This window comes from Dama dama, chromosome 16 (assembly GCF_033118175.1).
Source record: "Dama dama isolate Ldn47 chromosome 16, ASM3311817v1, whole genome shotgun sequence".
In the NCBI taxonomy this organism is placed as follows: Eukaryota; Metazoa; Chordata; class Mammalia; order Artiodactyla; family Cervidae; genus Dama; species Dama dama.
In genome coordinates this window covers 20,127,163-20,146,816 of record NC_083696.1, presented here as the reverse complement: position 1 = coordinate 20,146,816, position 19,654 = coordinate 20,127,163, and the positions used below count along the sequence as shown (strand labels likewise).

General features: G+C 40.8%; 1 protein-coding gene across 1 annotated transcript in view; it reads right to left on the bottom strand.

Moving 5' to 3' along the window:
* GRIN3A (glutamate ionotropic receptor NMDA type subunit 3A) overlaps positions 1-19,357 on the bottom strand; it is a 189,331-nt gene extending 169,974 nt beyond the window's left edge. The window contains exon 1 of the mRNA XM_061164001.1: positions 18,659-19,357. Within this exon, the coding sequence (XP_061019984.1) occupies positions 18,659-19,357 (699 nt within the window). The remainder of the gene's footprint in view (positions 1-18,658) is intronic.
* Between the last annotated feature and the right edge of the window lie 297 nt (positions 19,358-19,654).

The window sequence follows — 19,654 nt, the reverse complement described above, 5'->3', positions numbered from 1 at the left end:
TCCTATATGACATCTGAATTTGATACCACTTCCCCAGGTCATTGAGTCTCTAACTGTGCTATGCATATATAAAATTCACCTGGGGGAAATTCTTCAAAAAAAGAAAAAAAGAGCTGGTATCAGGCCACAACACACAATTTAGTGGAATTCAATGAGTCTAGAATCTAGACTTTAAAACTACTACCTACGTGTGATTTTGTTTCAGGTAGCGTCCAGTCAAGGTTTGAAAATCACATTAGGGGAGACTCTTAGGATAAGTGGTTCCCAAATATGATACTCAGAATCACCTGTGGACACAATCACCTGTGAAATTGTTTGGTTTCTGGATAGATTTGTATGCTCAAATTTGTATGTATCAAAGCCAGCGATTCTGATTTGATAAATCTTGAGAATCTATATTTTGAAATGCTATTGGGGTATTGCTAACACACAGGTGGCCACCACTCTGGGGGCTGAAAGTCTAGGGAATTACACTTAACGACAGAAAAAACAGTGAATACAATGGGAAGCTAGGAATTTTGTTGTTGTTCAGTCACTAAGTCCTGTCTGACTCTTTGTGACCCCATGGACTGCAGCATGCCAGGCTCCCCTGTCCTTCACTCTCTCCTGGAGTTTGCTCAGATTCATGTCCATTGAGATGGTGGTGCCATCCCACCATTTCATCCTCTGTCATCCCTTTTTCCTTTTGCCTTCAATCTTTCCCAGCATGAGGGTCTTTTCCAATGAGTCAGCTCTTAGAATCAGGTGGCCAAAGTATTGGAGTTTCAGCTTCAGCATCAGTCCTTCCAATAAATATTCAGGGTTGATTTCCTTTAGGATTGACTGGTTTGATCTTCTTGTAGTCCAAGGGATTCTCAAGAGTCTTCTCCAGCACCACAATTTGAAAGCATCAGTTCTTAGGTGCTCAGCCTTCTTTATGGTCCAACTCTCACATCTATACATGACTACTGGACAAACTATGTGGACATTTGTCAGCAAAGTGATGTCTCTGCTTTTTAATATGCTGTCTAGGTTTTCATAGGTTTCCTTCCAAGGAGCAAGTGTCTTTTAATTTCACGGCTGCAGTCACCATCTGCAGTGACCTTAGCCAGATCTGAACTTTTGTCTGATTCCCTGATATTTTGCTTGATAAGAGACAACAGAATAAAATACAATTCCAGGCTTTCTCTCTTTTTCACTAATGATTATTTCAAGTAGCTTTATTTTTCATTAACTCTGAATTTTTCTAATTTTACAGATAAGTCAGAAATCTTTGGCTACACAATATAGAGACATTGGCTGGGGAACAGGGGTGAGAATTTGAGAAAGCAGTGACCCAAAGCCACAGGAGCAACATCACTTTTCTGTCCTCTGTGGTCTCCAGAAAACTTAAAACTGATTTGGGGAAAATGAAGGACATGAAAAGCTTAATAGGGTGAAGAAATACTTTTTCTATTTCTTATGAAATCAATTTCCTCAAGGTCTTACTCTTCCAGCTTTGTTCTACATAACATAGTAAATTCTAGGTGGTCATGAACTCTATCTACTTAGTGAATGAGAATTCTTTTTCATAAAGTGGGATGCTTCTTAGTTCGCATCACCCACACTTTGACAGGGGGATTTTTCACCAGTGTTCCCTTAGTTATGTTACACTGGAAAGGATGGAAATGGACCATTGATTCAGTTTGATCAACAGTCACTGAGCATCTATTATGAGCCACTCACTGTGCTAGGAGCTTAGGGTTCAATTTAGTGGAGGAGAGAGACACATATATCAACAAATAATCATTAAGCTATGCAACAGATCTAGAAAAGAAGAATGTGCAAGGTAGAAAAGTGACGTAAAAGTGAAAGAAACAAACTTCAGTAGGGAGAGGAGAGTGCACAGGTGATATTTAAGCAACATTTTGAAGGCTAAAGGGGCTTCCCTGGTGTCTCAGACGGTAAAGAATCTGCCTGCAATGCAGAAGATCCCTTGGAGAAGGGAATGGCTACCCACTCCAGTATTCTTGCCTGGAGAATTCTATGGACAGAGGAGCCTGGAGGGCTACAGTCAGTCCAGGGAGTTGCAAAGAGTCAAACACGACTGAGCAACCAACACTCACTTTTGGCTAAATAGGAGTTTTAGGCAGACCCAAGGGGAAAGGGATTCCAAGCAGTGGGAGCAGTATATGTCAAGGTTTGGAACAGCACTGGGCAAAGTGCTTGGGGTAGGGGGTGCTTAGTATCTAGAAGAAATGAGGAGAATAAGCCAGGCTTGGATGATGACAGGTCTTGAATGTCACATGAAAGCTGCTTAGAATTCATCCTATAGGTTAGAGCTTGGCTGTGTGGGTGGTTACTGAGAAGATTTTAGGTTGCTTTGGGGGCTTGACATTAAAAAACTCTGAATTGCATAGTGAGAAAGTTAATCCCTTTTCAATTAAATGTTTAATCCTTCTGCTAAATCAAGGAGAAAGCCTCGGTTTGGCGCAGTATGTGTTTAACACTTCTCTAACACCTGGAAAATTTCCCTTTTACAAAAAGGCTCAGGCAATTCTACCTAGCTGGAATTGCTTTGTTTTCATTGTATACTTATTTTCACTATTAACTTCTCTTTATGGCAAGGGATACTGGTTTTTCATTAGTGTTGATAAAAGATTTTTAAATATAAATTTAAAGAAAACAGCTAATCTTCAAAACAGCAATAGGTGATCACAGATACAGCAGGGACTACAAGGGCAGTACATGAGTGCATAAAGTTTGGAAATAATGATATTTTTTGGAAGTAGGAAAAGGGTTCAAGCAGTGAGTGAACCACCTCTCTTCTGAGGGCACCTTGGAGAATATAATGGAGAAGCCAAGAATGCAGGCAGAGAAGTCAAGAATGGGGATCACAGAACTACTGTGGGCACAGGTGGCATAGGCCAAGGTTAGCCTGTTGGTTTACTCCTGATCTTTCCTAGGGTTACATCATCACAGGAGGGGGATCCTAAGCATTTCCTGGCCTGAGCTGCAGCTATTTCTTGATGAAGATCTTCAAGTGGCTGCTGCCCAGCAAGTGTTAAAGGCAGACTTCAAATGAAGGTCAGAATGAGATTTAATTATCTTCTAGTTTTCTAACCCATGATGGAATATTATTGGGAAACCTATGCGATCTCAAAACTTTTAACTAATGGATTTTCACGAATATAAGCAGGCAATCTTAGCTTTAATATTTGATTTCCAAAGTGTCTCATTCTAATCTGTGTCCTGGGTGTGGGTCTCCTATCCTGTTAGGTCCTCAGACTCTCTCCTTCCCCCTCAAGTCTAAGATAGGCAGCAGAACTATGCAAGCAGTTAGGATGTTTTTAGTCTCTGTTTGGAAGATGGGAAACCCTCCTCTTCTTTCCTCCCTCTCCAGCTGCTGCTGACCATTTAGGAGTCACAGTACGACCACACTGGGAAGATCCCCTGGAGGAGGACATGGCAACCCACTCCAGTATTCTTGCCTGGAGAAACCAAATGGATAGAGGAGCCTGACAGGCTCCAACCCATGGGGTTGCAAAGAGTCAGACGCGACTGAGGTGAATTAGCATGCACAAACGACCAGGCTAGTTCAATGCCGGGTGACAGAACATACGTAGGCTGTTCCTATTGCCAAGAGTACCCGAAAGATATGTCTTGGCTTTTTCAAACTAGATTAGAATCATTTTCTCAAAGAAAAAGATGTTTCAATAAAAATGCTTCTCATCTGTTTTTAAAATTTGAATGTACAAAGTATTTTTATGTATATTAACTCACTAAACCCCTATCAATTCTTTAAAATAGTATGGAATAGTATGGGAGGCCCTCCATAAATACCTGTTTAATGAGTACTATTGATAATTTATAATGGAAGAAACTGAGGTTCAGGGAGGTTACAAAGCTGTTTTCAGATGCTTCTGGAGCTATAATTTGAAGACAGGTCTTCTGGTTCTCCTCCTCACTCCACATCCCCTTCATCTCAAACAAAAGAGCCTGTTACAGATAGTGTTTGGTGCCTATAGAACTACTAAAATCAGAATTCTGCTCAATTATGATCAAATAGGGTTTTGTGGTCTGACCTGAGGTCTTAACAGCCACAGATGACATTGCTTCAATGGAAAAATCAATTCTGAATTGGAGATTAATTCATCTGCAAATCACAACAACTTGGTGTATATCTGTCTCTCTATATAGATATTTAATAGATAAGTGCTTTTTAATATGAAGATTTACATTTATCGATTTAAAAAAATACATTTAAATTCCTAGAGATCTTATATTTTCTGGGCATGTGTATCTCAACAGAATGTCACAGACCAGAAAGAATTATCTTCACCTGCTTGTGGAAGCCCTTGAGGACCAGGTTTTGTAAGATTGCTGATGGTAATTGATCTGTGTTTTTCTGGTTTTAGGGAAGGCATGTCAGAATCTTGGGAGTGGGGGATGGAATGCTTTTTGAACGATATCCACAAAAACTAGAGAATCTGATATATTCCTTTAAGGCTGGTAGATCCTGCTCCAATTTTGTGAATCAATCCTGTAGTAACTGTTATTAAGTTGTGAGTTTCACCATCAGGAGTGTTGAGGAGTGAAAAAAGAATGATACAATTGCCATAATAAAGTGTCTTTTGAGCAGTGTTGAGGCATTAGACTCAGTGCAGTGTACCTTATGTTTGCCGAATGAATGAAAGAATGAATAAATGAATGAAAGTTACTTTGCTTTAAGAAGCTTTATCTAGAAGCAGTGTGCAGAATGGTTTGGAGGAAAGGAAATAGAAATATTAGGGGGCTATTCAAGAGTATTGGTGGGAGCAGCTAGTATCCTGTGAAAATCAGAAGGAAGAATAAGGTAAGGACAAGCAAAGCATACTGAGGAAGGCAAAAGAATGAGATGCCAAGAAAAGGGAGAAGCTAAAGATGTTATGAGAAATATTGTTACAGGTGGGAGAGAGTACCATTTGAGGATATCTTTACATATTTTGAGTTTAAGGTAAGAATATAAAGAGAGAGATAACTGGAAATTCCAGTTAGAAATTCTTGGTGTCACCACATGCAAAAAGGAAAATTCAGGAGTCTAAATCTTGAGAATGTAAACCTGGTTATTGCCTCACTATTTATACTTTCTTCTTTGAAACTGTGAACTTGTTAGCAAGTAGTGTTATAGATGGTACTAAGGATGATCCATTTATTCAGCAAATAATTTTTGCCATGCTCATTCCTACCTCAAGGCCTTTGCACTTTTGCTCTCTTTGCTTGTAATGCCTTTCCCTCAGAAATTTGCATGGCTGACTCTTTACTTCTATCAGCGGTACAATGTTACCTCTTCAGGCAAGCCTTTGTGACTAACCATTGTCATTCTCTAGTCTTTTACCCTGAGTTATTTTTCTCCTTTGTACTTGCCTTTACTTAATAATACTATATATTTATTTGTTCATATGTCTTATTGTCTGCCTCCCTCACTAGAATATAAGTTCTTTTGAAACAGTGGCTTTGCTATTCTATTTCCTGCTGTATTCTAAGGTTATATTGAGAACTTCACTTGGGAGGCTGGTCACTGCTCTTTGGAGTAAGGAAAGTTGGAGGGGAAACCATTCTATATGGCTTGAGACAACTAGATATCTGGAGAATGTGGGCTAAGGGGGTATAAGGAACACAGTCAGATGATTTGATCAGAGTGATAAAGTCACAGAGAGTTCAGGCTAAGTCCTGTCTTGGGAAATCAGAACCATGTTCAGGCAGAAGTTACAGCAGGGCAGAGAAAGACACTGCTCTCCAGAGAGGAGGATGGAGCAGATGTGAAGGGAGAGCCCTGAGAAGAGCAGCTTCTGGGCCCTAGAGAAAGTGAAGAAGAGAGTAGCTGCCCAGCACCTTCCCAGTGACGCAGCCCAGCTCCCCTCAAGCAGTTCTGTTCCTTGTCATCTTCCTGTAGTTTTTCAGCATAAACCCATTATTTTCAAGCCCATGGAATGAGTTTTCTGTTGCTTAAAACTCCAAGCCCTAGAGAGCAGTTAGTTCAGTCGTTCAGTCGTGTCCGACTCTTTGCGACCCCATGAACCGCAGCATGCCAGGCCTCCCTGTCCATCACCAATTCCCGGAGTCCACCCAAACTCATGTCCGTCGAGTCAATGATGCCATCCAAACATCTCATCCTCTGTCATCCCCTTCTCCTCCTGCCCTCAGTCTTTCCCAGCATCAGGGTCTTTTCAAATGAGTCAGCTCTTCGCATCAGGTGGCCAAAGTATTGGAGTTTCAGCTTCAACATCAGTCCTTGCAATGAACACCCAGGGCTGATCTCCTTTAGGATGGACTGGCTGGATCTCCTTGCTGTCCAAGGGAATCTCAAGAGTCTTCTCCAACACCACAGTTCAAAAGCAGCAATTCTTCTGCACTCAGCTTTCTTTATAGTCCAACTCTCACATCCATACATGACCACTGGAAAAACCATAGCCTTGACTAGATGGACATTTGCTTTCAAAGTAATGTCTCTGCTTTTTAATATGCTGTCTAGGTTGGTCGTAACTTTCCTTCCAAGGAGTAAGCATCTTTTAATTTCATTGCTGCAATCACCATCTGCAGAGAGCAGTAGAAATGCCCAACAGAACTTGTCCAACAGAACTTATGTGAAGATGGAAAATGTTGTATATCTGTGCTGCCAAATACAGGAACCATTATCCACATGTGGCCACTGAGAACTTGGGTTTAGAGTGCCTGAGAAACTGACTTTTAAATTTTGTATTATTTTCACTAAACTTAAATTAATATAGGGTTAGTAGCTATCAATTGGACAGCACAATAAAAATAGAAATATAGACCAATGGAACAAAACAGAGAGCCCAGAGATAAACCCACACACATATGAGCACCTTATCTTTGACAGAGGAGGCAAGGATAATACAGTGCAGAAAAGACAGCCTCTTCAGTAAGCAGTGCTGGGAAAACTGGACAGATACATATAAAAGAATGAAATTAGAACAATTCCTAACACAATACACAAAAATAAACTCAAAATGGATTAAAGACTTAAATATAAGGCCAGAAACTACAAAGCTCTTAGAGGAAAACACAGCAAGTTACTTCTTTGACATAAATCATAGCAAGATTCTCTCTGACCCACCTCCTAGATTAATTGAAATAAATACAAAAATACACAAATGAGATCTATTAACTTAAAAGCTTTTGCATAGCAAAGGAATCTATAAACAAGTTGAAAAGACAACCTTCAGAACAGGAGAAAATAATTGCAAACAAAGCAACTGACAAAGGATTAATCTCTAAAATATAGAAGCAGTTCATACAGCTCCATATCAGAAAAACAAACAACCCAGTCAAAAAATGGGCAGATCTAAACAGACATTTCAAGACATACAGATGGCCAATAAACCCATGAAAAGATGCTCAACATCGCTCATTATTGGAGAAATGCAATTCAAAACTACAATGAGGTGTCACCTCACACCGGTCAGAATGGCCATCATCAAAATATCTACAAACAATAAATGCTGGAGAGGATGTGGAGAAAAGGGAATCCTCCTGCACTATTGATAAGAATATAAACGGATACAGCCATTATGGAAAACAGTATAGAGATTCCTTAAACTAGGAATAAATCTACCATATGACCCAGCAATTCCACTACTGGGCATGTACCCTGAGAAAACCACAACTCTAAAAGACACATAAACCCCAATGATCATTGAAGCAGTATTTACAATAGACAAGACATGGAAGCAACCTAGATGTCCATCAACAGATGAATGGACAAAGAAGTTACACAAACACACAATGGGCTATTACTCGGCCATAAAAAGAAACAGATTTAAGTCAGTTGCAGTGAGGTGGATGAACTTGGAGCCTCTTACACAGAGTGAAGTAAGTCAGAAAGAGAAAAACAAGCATCATATATTAGTGCATATAAATGGAATCTAGAAAAATGGTACTGATGAAACTAGTAGAGATGGATTTGTGGACGCAGCATGGGAAGGTGCTGCTGCTGCTGCTGCTAAGTCGCTTCAGTCGTGTCCGGCTCTGTGCGACGCCATAGACGGCAGCCCACCAGGCTCCCCCGTCCCTGGATTCTCCAGGCAAGAACACTGGAGTGGGTTGCCATGTCCTTCTCTGATGCATCAAAGTGAAGAGTGAAAGTGAAGTCGCCCAGTCGTGTCCGACTCTCAGCGACCCCATGGACTGCAGCCCACCAGGCTCCTCCGTCCATGGGATTTTCCAGGCAAGAGGACTGGAGTGGGGTGCCATTGCCTTCTCCGATGGGAAGGTGAGGGTGGGACAGATTGAGAAAGTAGCACTGACATATATACAGTATCACATGTAAAACAGATGGTTAGTGGGAAGCTGCTAAATGACACAGGGAGCCCAGCCTGGCACTCTCTGATGACCTCGAGGGGCGGGATGGCAGGGGGAGGAGAGGGCGGCTCAGGAGGGAAGGGATATGTATATAATTATGGCTGCCTCTCATCTACAGCAGAAAGCAACACAAAAGTGTAAAGCAATGTTCCACCAATTAAAACAATTTTAAAAACTGAACAGCACAGCCCTGTGGTTATTACTGCTGCTGCTGCTAAGTCGCTGCAGTCGTGGTTATTACTACAAGGGGTCAAATACAAGAAGCACAATCGCTGAAGGGCAAGGAAGGGGCTAAAAAAGAAAAAATGAAATAAAGAAAACTATGATGGTGTCACAGAACTCAAGCAGAGGGTGTTCCACAGCACCAAATCTTTAAGAATGTTAAGGAGGATGAAAGTAAAGTCCCATTAGCAGCAGTGTCGTTTATCCTTTCATGGCAAAAACTTAGTCCAAACAACAGGGGCTGGTTAAACCAATCATGAAACAGCCCATTCAAAGGCAAACTATCAAGCCATTAAAAAATAGAAAAAACATTAATGATATGGGAAGATGTTTATATGTTCAACAATTTCATAAAATGACATGATCCCAATTTTATAACACATACATATGTCTAGAACTCTGGGCTGTGGGTTTATGAGCAATTTTTATTTTATTCTTTGGCATTTTATTAACTTTCAGAATTATCCACAAAGAACATAATTTTTTATAATCAGAATAAAGGAACAAATTATATGCTTAACACAATAAAATGGCTACATCTTTTCAAGCTGCATTATAAAACAAAGCGATAGTAAATACAGCTACTAAAAATAATTAACCATCCTACATTTCTAAAGTTATTCACATTCTTCTCCCAACTTCTCTAGATACACACTCTGAGGTGTGTATTCTTTAAGGTATATGACTGCAATTATGGTGGCAGAACAGCAGAGATTGTTGGGAATTCTTAGAAGGCAAAAGAAGATCTTTTCTTAGATAGACTAACCTAGATGTCCCACGGACAAAAGACCAGGAAAAGGACTAACAGCTTCTTGGAGTCCTTTTCTTGCCTTGAGAGGTTGGGGTCTTTTGCTTTAACTTAAAGCTATACTTTAAGGACCACTAGATGGCGCCCTGTACTTGCAACCAGGCGAAGGTACATTGGCTTAATTTAGGCTTGGATTTACCAGTCGTTTTCAGGTGTACACCGAAGCATTTCCTTCTGTGTATAACACACTGTATGACATGACTCAAATTAATTCCTCGTATAGCATCAAAACAATAACAGCTCTCTATCTGAACTTATTAAATTCACAACACATAGAAGCAAATTCTTTGTTAAATGGAATCCTTGTTTAAGTACCTCTGGCTGGGACTGAACAAATAGAATTCCACAACTGAGCCAGAGAGTAATTCTATTAGATAAAGACATGCTGAGCATCCAACTTCGTTTATGGAAATAAAAATTTTTATTTTTTACCTGGAGAGTATTCATCCAACTTTTGTTTGGCTTGAGTTGAGGCTTTCAATAGGAAAAAAACACCAACAGATTCTATGCAGCCAAAGCCTCCGTACTGAAAGTTCAGCTAATGACCACCCCTAAGTGAGGGGAAAGTAGTGACAACCCATGTCTAAGTCATTCCTAAGAATGCTACTGAAAGATCCAGACAGAGCCATTGTTTGGAACTGTACAGGCTCAGCACTTGCAGAGCCTTGAAAATACAAAGCTAGGCTCAAATATAAAGGAAAATACCAGCCTTTAATACAGAAAAACCACCAACTCAGAATGTCCATGCTTCAAAAGCCATGTCAACTCTGACTTTTCAGAAATTCTTTTTAAAAAAGCTGAATTCTTTTTTTCTGTTCTTTGATTCCAACGTACAGTTGGAGTGACAATAAGGCTTTCTTTACTTGTATCCAAGTGTTTCTAAAAAATTCTAAAGTATTATCCTTGAAAGAATAAGATACATTAAAAAATGTTACTCAAGGATATGTCAGGACACCCTTGGGGCAGTAGCACATATGCATTACTTTCATAATCAGAAAAGTGACTCACATTTTAAAAGTCCCTGAAAGCTGTAAATGCATCAAACAATTTTGATACAGCCAGGATTCAATCAAACACAGAGTTTGTTTTATGGATATCTTTTGTAATCCTTAGTATATAACACAGCTGTGTGTGTGTGTGTTTGTGTGTGTTAGTCACTCAGTCGTGTCTGACTCTGTGCGACCCCATGGACTATAGCCCACTAGGCTCCTCTGTCCATGGGATTCTGCAGATAAGAATACTGGAATGGGTTTACATGCCCTCCTCCAGGGAATCTTCCTGATCAGGGATTATATCTTCTTCTATTATGTCTTCTGCATTGGTAGGTGGGTTTTTTATCATTAGCACCACCTGGAAAGCCCATGTAACAATGCTACTGTCCCTAAACTTGGATCTAATAAATGCCACAAGTTAGATCCATTAGTATGGGTAGAGTCTGCATGAAAAAAGGGAAACTTGTGAACCTTAAATCCACATCAAGTTGAGACTCTCCCCTTTCTAAAAACCCCCTTCTCCCCATCTCCCCCAAGAAGCCAAAACTGTCAACTGTGTCTTGTTTCTGCTGTTTCTTAGGTTTAGTTCCTGGGAGCCTGTGAGAAATTAGGGTAGTCGGTAAGGCAAGACTTGTGAATTTCTCACTAATATCAACAAATAGAAATAGAATGCTATTTTTCACCTCTGTAACTGCTCCAAAGATCCAATCATTCAGAACCCACACATAAAAAGCAACTGGTCATCATTCACCTCATTGATGACCAAATTTACACATACCTAACCTGATAGTCAGAGAAGGCAATGGCAGCCCACTCCAGTACTCTTGCCTGGAAAATCCCATGTACCAAGGAGCCTGGTAGGCTACAGTCCATGGGGTCGTGAAGAGTCGGACATGACTGATCAACTTCACTTTCACTTTTCACTTTCATGCACTGGAGAAGGAAATGGCAACCCACTCCAGTGTTCCTGGCTGGAGAATCCCAGGGACGGGAGCCTGGTGGGCTGCCGTCTATGGGGTCGTACAGAGTCGGACACGACTGAAGTGACTTAGCAGCAGCAACCTGAGGGTGAACCTCAGTGAGTTGGAACTCTAAATGGGGTTTCAAAACAGCAGCATCTGTTTGTTTCTTAAGCTTGGCCCACTGGAATCAGATCTCTTAAGTTTAAATATCACCTGCATACTGAAAATGCATTTAGAAGTACTCCAGAGAGAGCAAGCTAGAATATTTGAGCTCTAATTCTGATTATTTTAGTTTTCTATTAAGTTATGCCAACACTATGTGCTAAAAGAATGATCATTAGAATACACTGTGGTGTGCTTAGAACTTTGCATACATGATATGAAAACTTTACCATATGCAATCTTCATTGTAACTTTATGACAGTCATATTTTGTGGATCAAAAATTGAGGCATAGAGACATCAGGCATGTTTCTCATTGTATGATGTCTAGAAAGCTGTAGAGCTAAGATTCAAACATAGGTCTGTGCTTCTCAAAAACCTATTCTTTTCACCTCTAGCTTGCATTTCTTCCATTTATATGTTATTATTGTCTGATTTGTAAAATAAACACTAACTGTACTGCTCATGTCTCAAAATAATTGTGAGGATAAAATTGAAAATATGGATGTAAAAGATAAATTTAAACATATTCTACGATTAATTTATTACTGAAATCTATATTTTCATACTGAAGTATTGAAAGCAGTGGTGAGGAAATGTGAAGATGACTTGTCTTTTTTCTCTTATTAGTATTATTATTATTTTTTAAAATATTTATTAATTTGGCTGCACCAGGTCTCAGTTGTGGTACATGGGATCTTTAGTTGTGGCATAAGAACTTTTTAAATAAAATTTTATTTATTTATTTGGCCGCACCATCATGTGGGATCTTAGTTCTCTGACCAGGGATTGAACCCATGCCCACTGCATTGGGAGCATGGACCACTGGGGATGTCCCTCTCTTATTATTTTTAATTGTGTAGGTAATACATACTTAGTTTTAGAAAAAAAGAAGCATGCATAGGGGAAAATCTGGACTTCCACCAATCACTTACAATCACATTTAACTTTTTTAACAAAGTTCTAGACTTTATATTTTAGAGGTCACACTTTACACAAAACATATACATTTTTTATTCTGTGTCAATAAATATATCTTCCTTTTGAAAGGGTACATAGTAAAGTTATATTATGATTTAATTAATTAAACTATATTGGATAGTTAGTGTAAAATATGTTTTTAACTATCTTTTTTTCCTGCAATAATTCAAAAGCAGTGATGGATTCTCAGATTATAGGCTGACAAATATACTAAATCAATAGGGAGGTTTTAGTATTTTTTCCTCTCAGTGACCTCTCACTTTCTATAATGCATAGCTCTTTCTATCCTTTTACGTTGTCTATACATTGTTATTTTCCTCACAAGACTGTTAAAGGGATGTTATGAGTACATTTGTGAACGAGCCTTGAAAAGCACAAATTTTATGTAAATGTAAAATTTTTTGGGACTTTTTCCTAAATCTATGTCTCAAATGAATAACAATGAGGCATAATTCACCTTCACTAAAAGAAAAGTCATCCTGCTTAATTCTTTACCGCTTGAATCCTTGAAGTTTTATCTCTACAGACAGACCATCCCTGGCCAACCAGATACTAGCTTTTCATGGTCAGTTTTCTCCAACTGACATAATACCAGCCCAGGTCAGTAAGATCAACCTGTTCCCTCAATGGAGGAGATACACAGGCTCCCCTTTTATATTCAGGAGAGCTGCAAGTCTAGCTGATGTAACAGGTTAGGGGAAGGTGGCTGGCTTACTCCTTGTTTATCTTTTTTCTAATACTTTCTTTTCCCACCATCCCCCATAGGAAAGATCTGAGAAAGAAATAGTGGCTTAAAGATTTTCATTAGTTTGTTATTCATGTATTTACTCAAGAAGCAATGTGAGAGATGCTGAGATGTTCTTTCTTCTTTCCTGCCTAGTTTTAGAGATTTTGCATCCCATTTTTAGTGCTGGACTGTTTCTTTACTCTTTTGTGGATGTGAGTAGCAGCAGCTGGACTAGGCAGGAAGAAAGAGAAAGAAGTCATCTCTATATTGTGTGGTGCCACTAAAGTGTGCAATATCTTGCTATTGAGCTCCACAGTGCTGCTTAGGGCAATGATACTCAAAGCAGCTAGTCTGCCAACTGTTGCCTATTCAAGATGACATAAGGAGCTTGTGAAGCAACACTGCTTTGTCAAGAAAGACTTTCCAGGGAAATAATTTCAGATGAGCCAAATTGTGTACTTAGAGGTGTGGCAGGAGAAGTTGGGGTAGAGAGGTTAGACCTGTGGCCATAGTCTTGCAAGCAAACTACTATAAGTTCTCCTATAGAAGATGTATGAGAGACCAACATTTCTGAAAAATGTTATTGGGCATCTTATTGAAGCTTCTATGGTAATAACTAAGGCTCTAGAAACTGCATTGATGATGTGTATTTACAAAAATTTGCCATTGGTATAGAAACGGTACCTTTGGCATGTCTTCTAATCCTAGGCAAGGGGGTAAACTATTCAGGAACACAGTTGTTTGGCAGGAGGTGGGTGCTAAACCCACTTTTAAGAGAAATAAAATGAGGGAGCGGGTAGAGAGTAAGATGGAAGATGAAGACACATTACAGTGTGAATCAAATCTTATTTTGATTAATAACAAGTAATGCAGAATTAGTGGTGAATTAGGACTGGGATGATTCTTATCAGATCAAAACTAACACCTCTCTACTGGTTATTTAGCTAACACTATAAATTTTTTCACAGTGCATCACTTTCTTTATTTGATTCACAAAACAACTCTGTGAGATTGGTAAAATCAACCTTCTTTTGACTGACAAGCCTAGATGCTCAGAGACCAGAGGCACCTCCCTAAAATTCCTTGGCCAGTAAGAGGCAGGGGTAGACTGAGTCTTCTGAGTACGATTTAATAGACCTTCCAATGACTGTGCTCATTTAACCAAAATGATTGGTTAATGACTGGTGGCTCAGATGGTAAAGAATCTGCCTGCGATGCAGAAGACCTGGGTTTGATCCCTGGATTGGAAAGATCCGCTGGAGAAGGGAATGGCTACCCACTCCAATATTCTTGCCTGGAGAATTCCATGGACAGAGGAGCCTGGCGGGCTACAGTCCATGGAGTTGGAAAGAGTAGGACATGACTGAGCGACTAAGACTTGCTACCTGCTATTCATGAAATACAATCTAATGGCACAAAATCCAAGGTGACTTCTGCCACAGCAGAAGATAAAACAGGAAGGAATTAGACACCAAAATTGGTCTTCAGTTGATTCAATCATAAGTTAACCCCAAGATGTAACAGCCAAGGAGATCAAGACCCAAGATTCTCTATGGACTCTTCTCTGGCAGTCACAAAGAAAAGGCGGTGAGACAGATTAATTGCCCAAAGAATGGTGTTTGCTAGTGTCTTCTGCTCTATTTATCTAGAAAAATAAGTGCTATAAAAATTTGCCAGATTAAAAATAAAAACTTCCAAATTAGTCCTAGGTTTGTTTTTCAAGAGGAGCCTATACTGCTAAGAAAAGTTTTGCATCACTTGACGTTGAATTTGAAATCATTTATCTTCAAGTTAGCAATAATTAGGTGCTACTATCAGCCATTCATCATGAATTGTAGAAGAATATGTTTCTTCCAGAGAGAGGACAGTGCCTATGTGCAGAAAGTCAAGGAAAACTACCACAATTGAGAGCAGATGTTTTAAAAAGAAATGTCCTTCACTTGTCCCTTCATGAGGCAGGTAAGTTATGTTGTGACATCATTGCTTTTCCCCCTGTACCATACAAAAGTGGCACCATGCTAGTCAAATTCTAATAAACAGAATTCAGTACTTATCCCTGTATTATAAAAATAGACCATCTAAAATACTTACATTCCCATGGGAATAAACATATATTAATTAGTTGGCATATATAGTTCATGATATACATTGTGGATGGTACATTCAATGAGAGATGAAAATAGCAGTGTAGTCTCTTCTTAATTGCATGGGTTTGAATCTAAGCCAATTACATTACTCCATTAATTTTGCCTAATGAAACCAATATGGAATTAACATGAGATACATTTTAGAAAGAAATGTATATCTGTCACTACCTCAGCAAGTAAATTTTGAGGTGTTATCTTTGGAGAAACTATACAAAACTCTCCGAAGAAAAAGTAGTAGGGGGTGTGAGAGAAAGAAAGAACTATAGGAGCTTACAGTAACAAACTTCAAGTAACTTAAATGTAACTGGATCCATGTGGAGCATCATTATTTGAAGGTCATAGGAACACAATTCGGTTAGCCTCAAGTGGAGATTTGGGTGTAATAAAGTCAGAATTTTGGGGATGGAAGAATGCTTTGACCTTATCCTATGTGTAGTATTGTATTAAGCTTTTACTATGTACTGATAATACACATATGATTTCCAAGGCGGGGGATAGCTAACAATCTTATTTTTAAGGGATTTCCATGCTTGAAGGAAGTTTGTTCCATCCAAGCTGATGGACCTATGTGTTTATGTTCTGAATGAATAGTATATTGAAATAAAATGACTATGCTCTTCTCAGGGGGTTGATCATGTCAGTGATATCTCCATTCAGGAGTTGTGGCAGGATGTGATCCAAACCATTATTTCATTAGGTTTCATATAAAAATATCAGTAGACCAAAAGAAAGTGGGAGAAAACACTGTTGCTGCTCCTGCTCTGAAAGCAATTTTGATGTGTATGATTGTGTGGACAAGTCCACCCTCTTCTAGAATCCTTTATTTAGGCACTGGCACAGTCAACAAACTAGGTCACTGGGCAGGAGACTCTAATAAGGACAGTGGCTAATTTAAGCCAATTTTATTTAATGTGTAAAATGACTTCATCATGCTTTTATATTTAGAAAGTTTTAAAAAAAATCCCATCATTGTATTAGAGAAAATTCCACTTTTCAGGAGAAGCCAGGGAAAGATCAGTTTTTATTTTTGCTGAAAGCAGATGATGGTCATATCCTAAAATGACATATTACAGTGACTTGGCATTGAGCTGGACATTTTTAATATAGAAAATTATAGAAAGACATTTAAATTATATACTAAGACAGGTTAGATATGTTTGAATTTAAAATACAAAGATAAATGAAAGAAAATGTCCTCAGTTGGCCAAACTAGATTTAAGTTAAAAACAATAATTCCCCCCTTTCAAGATGTGTGCCATGAAAGTAACAATGACAATAGTGATTTTAAATACACTTCTGAATTGAAGTACAGAAGCAAATGTGCTTGACACAGTATTTATTTTATTGTCAGCTTGTAAGGGTTGTCCCTGGAGGACTCTCTGCCCTCCAATGGTCCTAAAGCTTTGAAATTTACTGATTCTAGACGCTACTTCACAATTTCTCTGGTCTCCTTATTGAAGTGTGCTGCATACCACAAAAATTCATCAAAGAGTAGAGACAATTTCACTTCTAACTAAGGAACACTAATTTGGGGGGAAATTCTTGCTATTTAAGACTCTTGGCAAACAATCTACAAATGGAAAGAAGTCTGGAGACTGTGAACACTGTTAGCATGTATGAAGTATTAGGTAACAAGGAAGCAATGATGAGAAGCAAGTTATGCTGACTCTTGCATTTGTTATGTCTGATTCTGCATATATATTAATAATGATACACCCCTATGGATGCAATTTCACATTTATAACACTCTGGCTATTGGCAGCATTGTGCATCTGTGTTTTCCAAGCCTTCCCATCTGCTGCCTGTAGTCATTCAGATTCAGGTGACAGAAATATTTTAGATTAAAGTTAACTAGTCTGCACTCTGCAAATCAAATCTCTACAGTTCAACATTAAATAGGAATCTTCTGGGCAACTGCAGTAGCCTGAACCCACCCTTCCTAAGATTAAAAATGTTAAGATTTGTTTTTCTAGAAAAAGAAACCTTCAGTACTGTCTTCGTATATTATGCATAGATTTGATAAAACTTTTCATACGTATTTGCTCTTACTCATTTTATTTCTTATCTCTGTATATATATCAAAGTGAAAGAAGAAAGATTAGAAATATTTTTTCCAGCTACAGTGACAGAGTGAAAATGTTATAGAGAGAAATTCTTCTAAGTCTGGACTCTTTTACTAATATACCAACCAATGTGGATCAAGCCTCTGAACTTTCCTCAGTTTCTCAGTCTTTAAAATGGGACCAAAGACAATTACCTATTTGTTTCATAAATACTTTGTGCAATGCTTAATAATGCTTGATATCTTACTAAAAAATAATGCACAAAATGCAGAAAGCTCCCACTGCTAAGAGGACCCTGACTTTAAAAAGAAATATTTATCTTATTATTAATTGTCAACAGTTAAGTTCACAAATAGCTTCCTCTATTGAAACCACACACACACACATTTAACCCATAGGAAATGAAATCATTAGTCTTCTTTATTTCTAGACAATTGGTGCAGAAATGGGCTGAGAACACAACTAAATATAGCCAGTTTCTGAAGCCACATCACATAGAGAGAGGGTAGGGACAAAGACACAATCCCAAATGAGTCCTCCCACCCATTTTTCCGGTATCAGATTATGTTTTTAATGCCTTTCAATATACAAAACTAATTACCAGACTACCTATTGCTTCTGTACTAATTGCAGATTTCATGTTTACGCACAGGAATTCAGAGGGAGGTATTTTCTTTACACCATCGCCTAAAGCTCAGGGACGTCGTCCAAAGTCAGAGAGGGCAGGTGCTCTTTATGACAGTTTCTTTCAGAGTTCCTCCAGGGACTGAAAGACTGGCAATCTGGGCTCTTCTATGCCCATCCCCCGCGCTAGTCATTAGAACCTCGATAGCTCTCTATGCTGCTGAACTTGGGACTTCAACTTCCATCGGGTAACCACTAGGTTTCTCCCAGCTGGTCAAAACGTGAAGACTTTTTTGCTTATTCTCCCACTTTCTTCCTTCCATCTTGCTACCTCTGCTGCTGCTAAGTCACTTCAGTCGTGTCTGACTCTGTGTGACCCCATAGACGGTAGCCCAGCAGGCTACCTCTCATTTATTTCCATCTGAGTTTTAATATGTTTTATTTTCCTTCTACTGAGATCCTTCTACCTATAACCTACAGATATGGTCCGATCCTCAAACAATATCAAAGTTGTAAAGCCCCACGTCCCTAAGGTCTTCACCCGGGTTCTCCCTCCCCGCCCTCCACCCATCCCCCCCACCCCCGCCCCCGCTACCGCCCCGGCCCCTAGCGGCGTCCATCCCCACTCCAAGCGTCAGACTCCGCTCACCTGACTCTCCCGTGGAAACTCGTAGCGCACGATGCTGATAACTGGAATGTGCAGGACGGAGCTGACCAAGTCGAGCTCCATCATCTCCCCCAGGCTCTGAGGGAAGGCGAGCAGCGCCGATACCCCTTGCACCACCACGGTGTGGCACACGCTCTGCAGGAAGGAGAAAGGGTCACTGCTCCACGGCGAGCTAGGGGAGGAGAAGGGCAGGAGCGGCAGATCGCCCAGGCCCGCCTCGATGGCCATCACTACTTCCAAAGACAGGTTGTAGGGCAGCAGTCCTTCCACCCGGTTCAGGTTGTCCACGGCGAAGAGGAGGGCGTCCCGAGGCCAAAGGGTCTCGGCCCTGGCGCCCTCCGCCGGCTTCCGCGCGCCCGGCGGCCCCCGGCCATGCAGGGCGCTCCCCAACCAGCGTGCGCCTGGCGAGGGCGCCGGGGGCAGCCACGTCCCTGGCTCAGGTTCATCTCGCTGGGCGCCTGTCCGGCTGCCGTCCGGGGCGCGGCTGGCCGCGCGGGGGGCCGCGGTCCAGGGCTGCAGGTGCACCGCGCCCACCCTCACCGCGTGGCCGATGCGCTTGAGAATCTGGCAGGGCTGCGGGTGCGAGGAGGAGCCAGGCACCCCGGCCAGCACCAGAGCGCAGGGCGGCGGCAGCAGCAGACAGACCCTGCTCAGCAGCCACCACAAACTCGGTCTCCTCATTACTGAGACCCGCAGGGAGAAAGCGCGCCCCCTCCTGCGCCCGCCTCACCCCGCTGCAGCCGCCGCCGCCTAAGGTCTCCGCCCCCAGGTCCCGCGCGCCGCTCACTCGGCTTGGCGAAGCGGTCCCGGGAGCTGGAGCGGACTCTGGGCCATCCAAGCGGGAGGCTAGCGCGCCCTCGGCGGTCTCAGAACCCGCTCCCAAGTCCCTCCGCCTCGCATCCTCTGCCCGCCCGGTCCCTGCGCGGAGCGGGGCGGGCGGCGCTGGTCACCCGCGGCTTGGGCGCCCGTTCCCTGCCC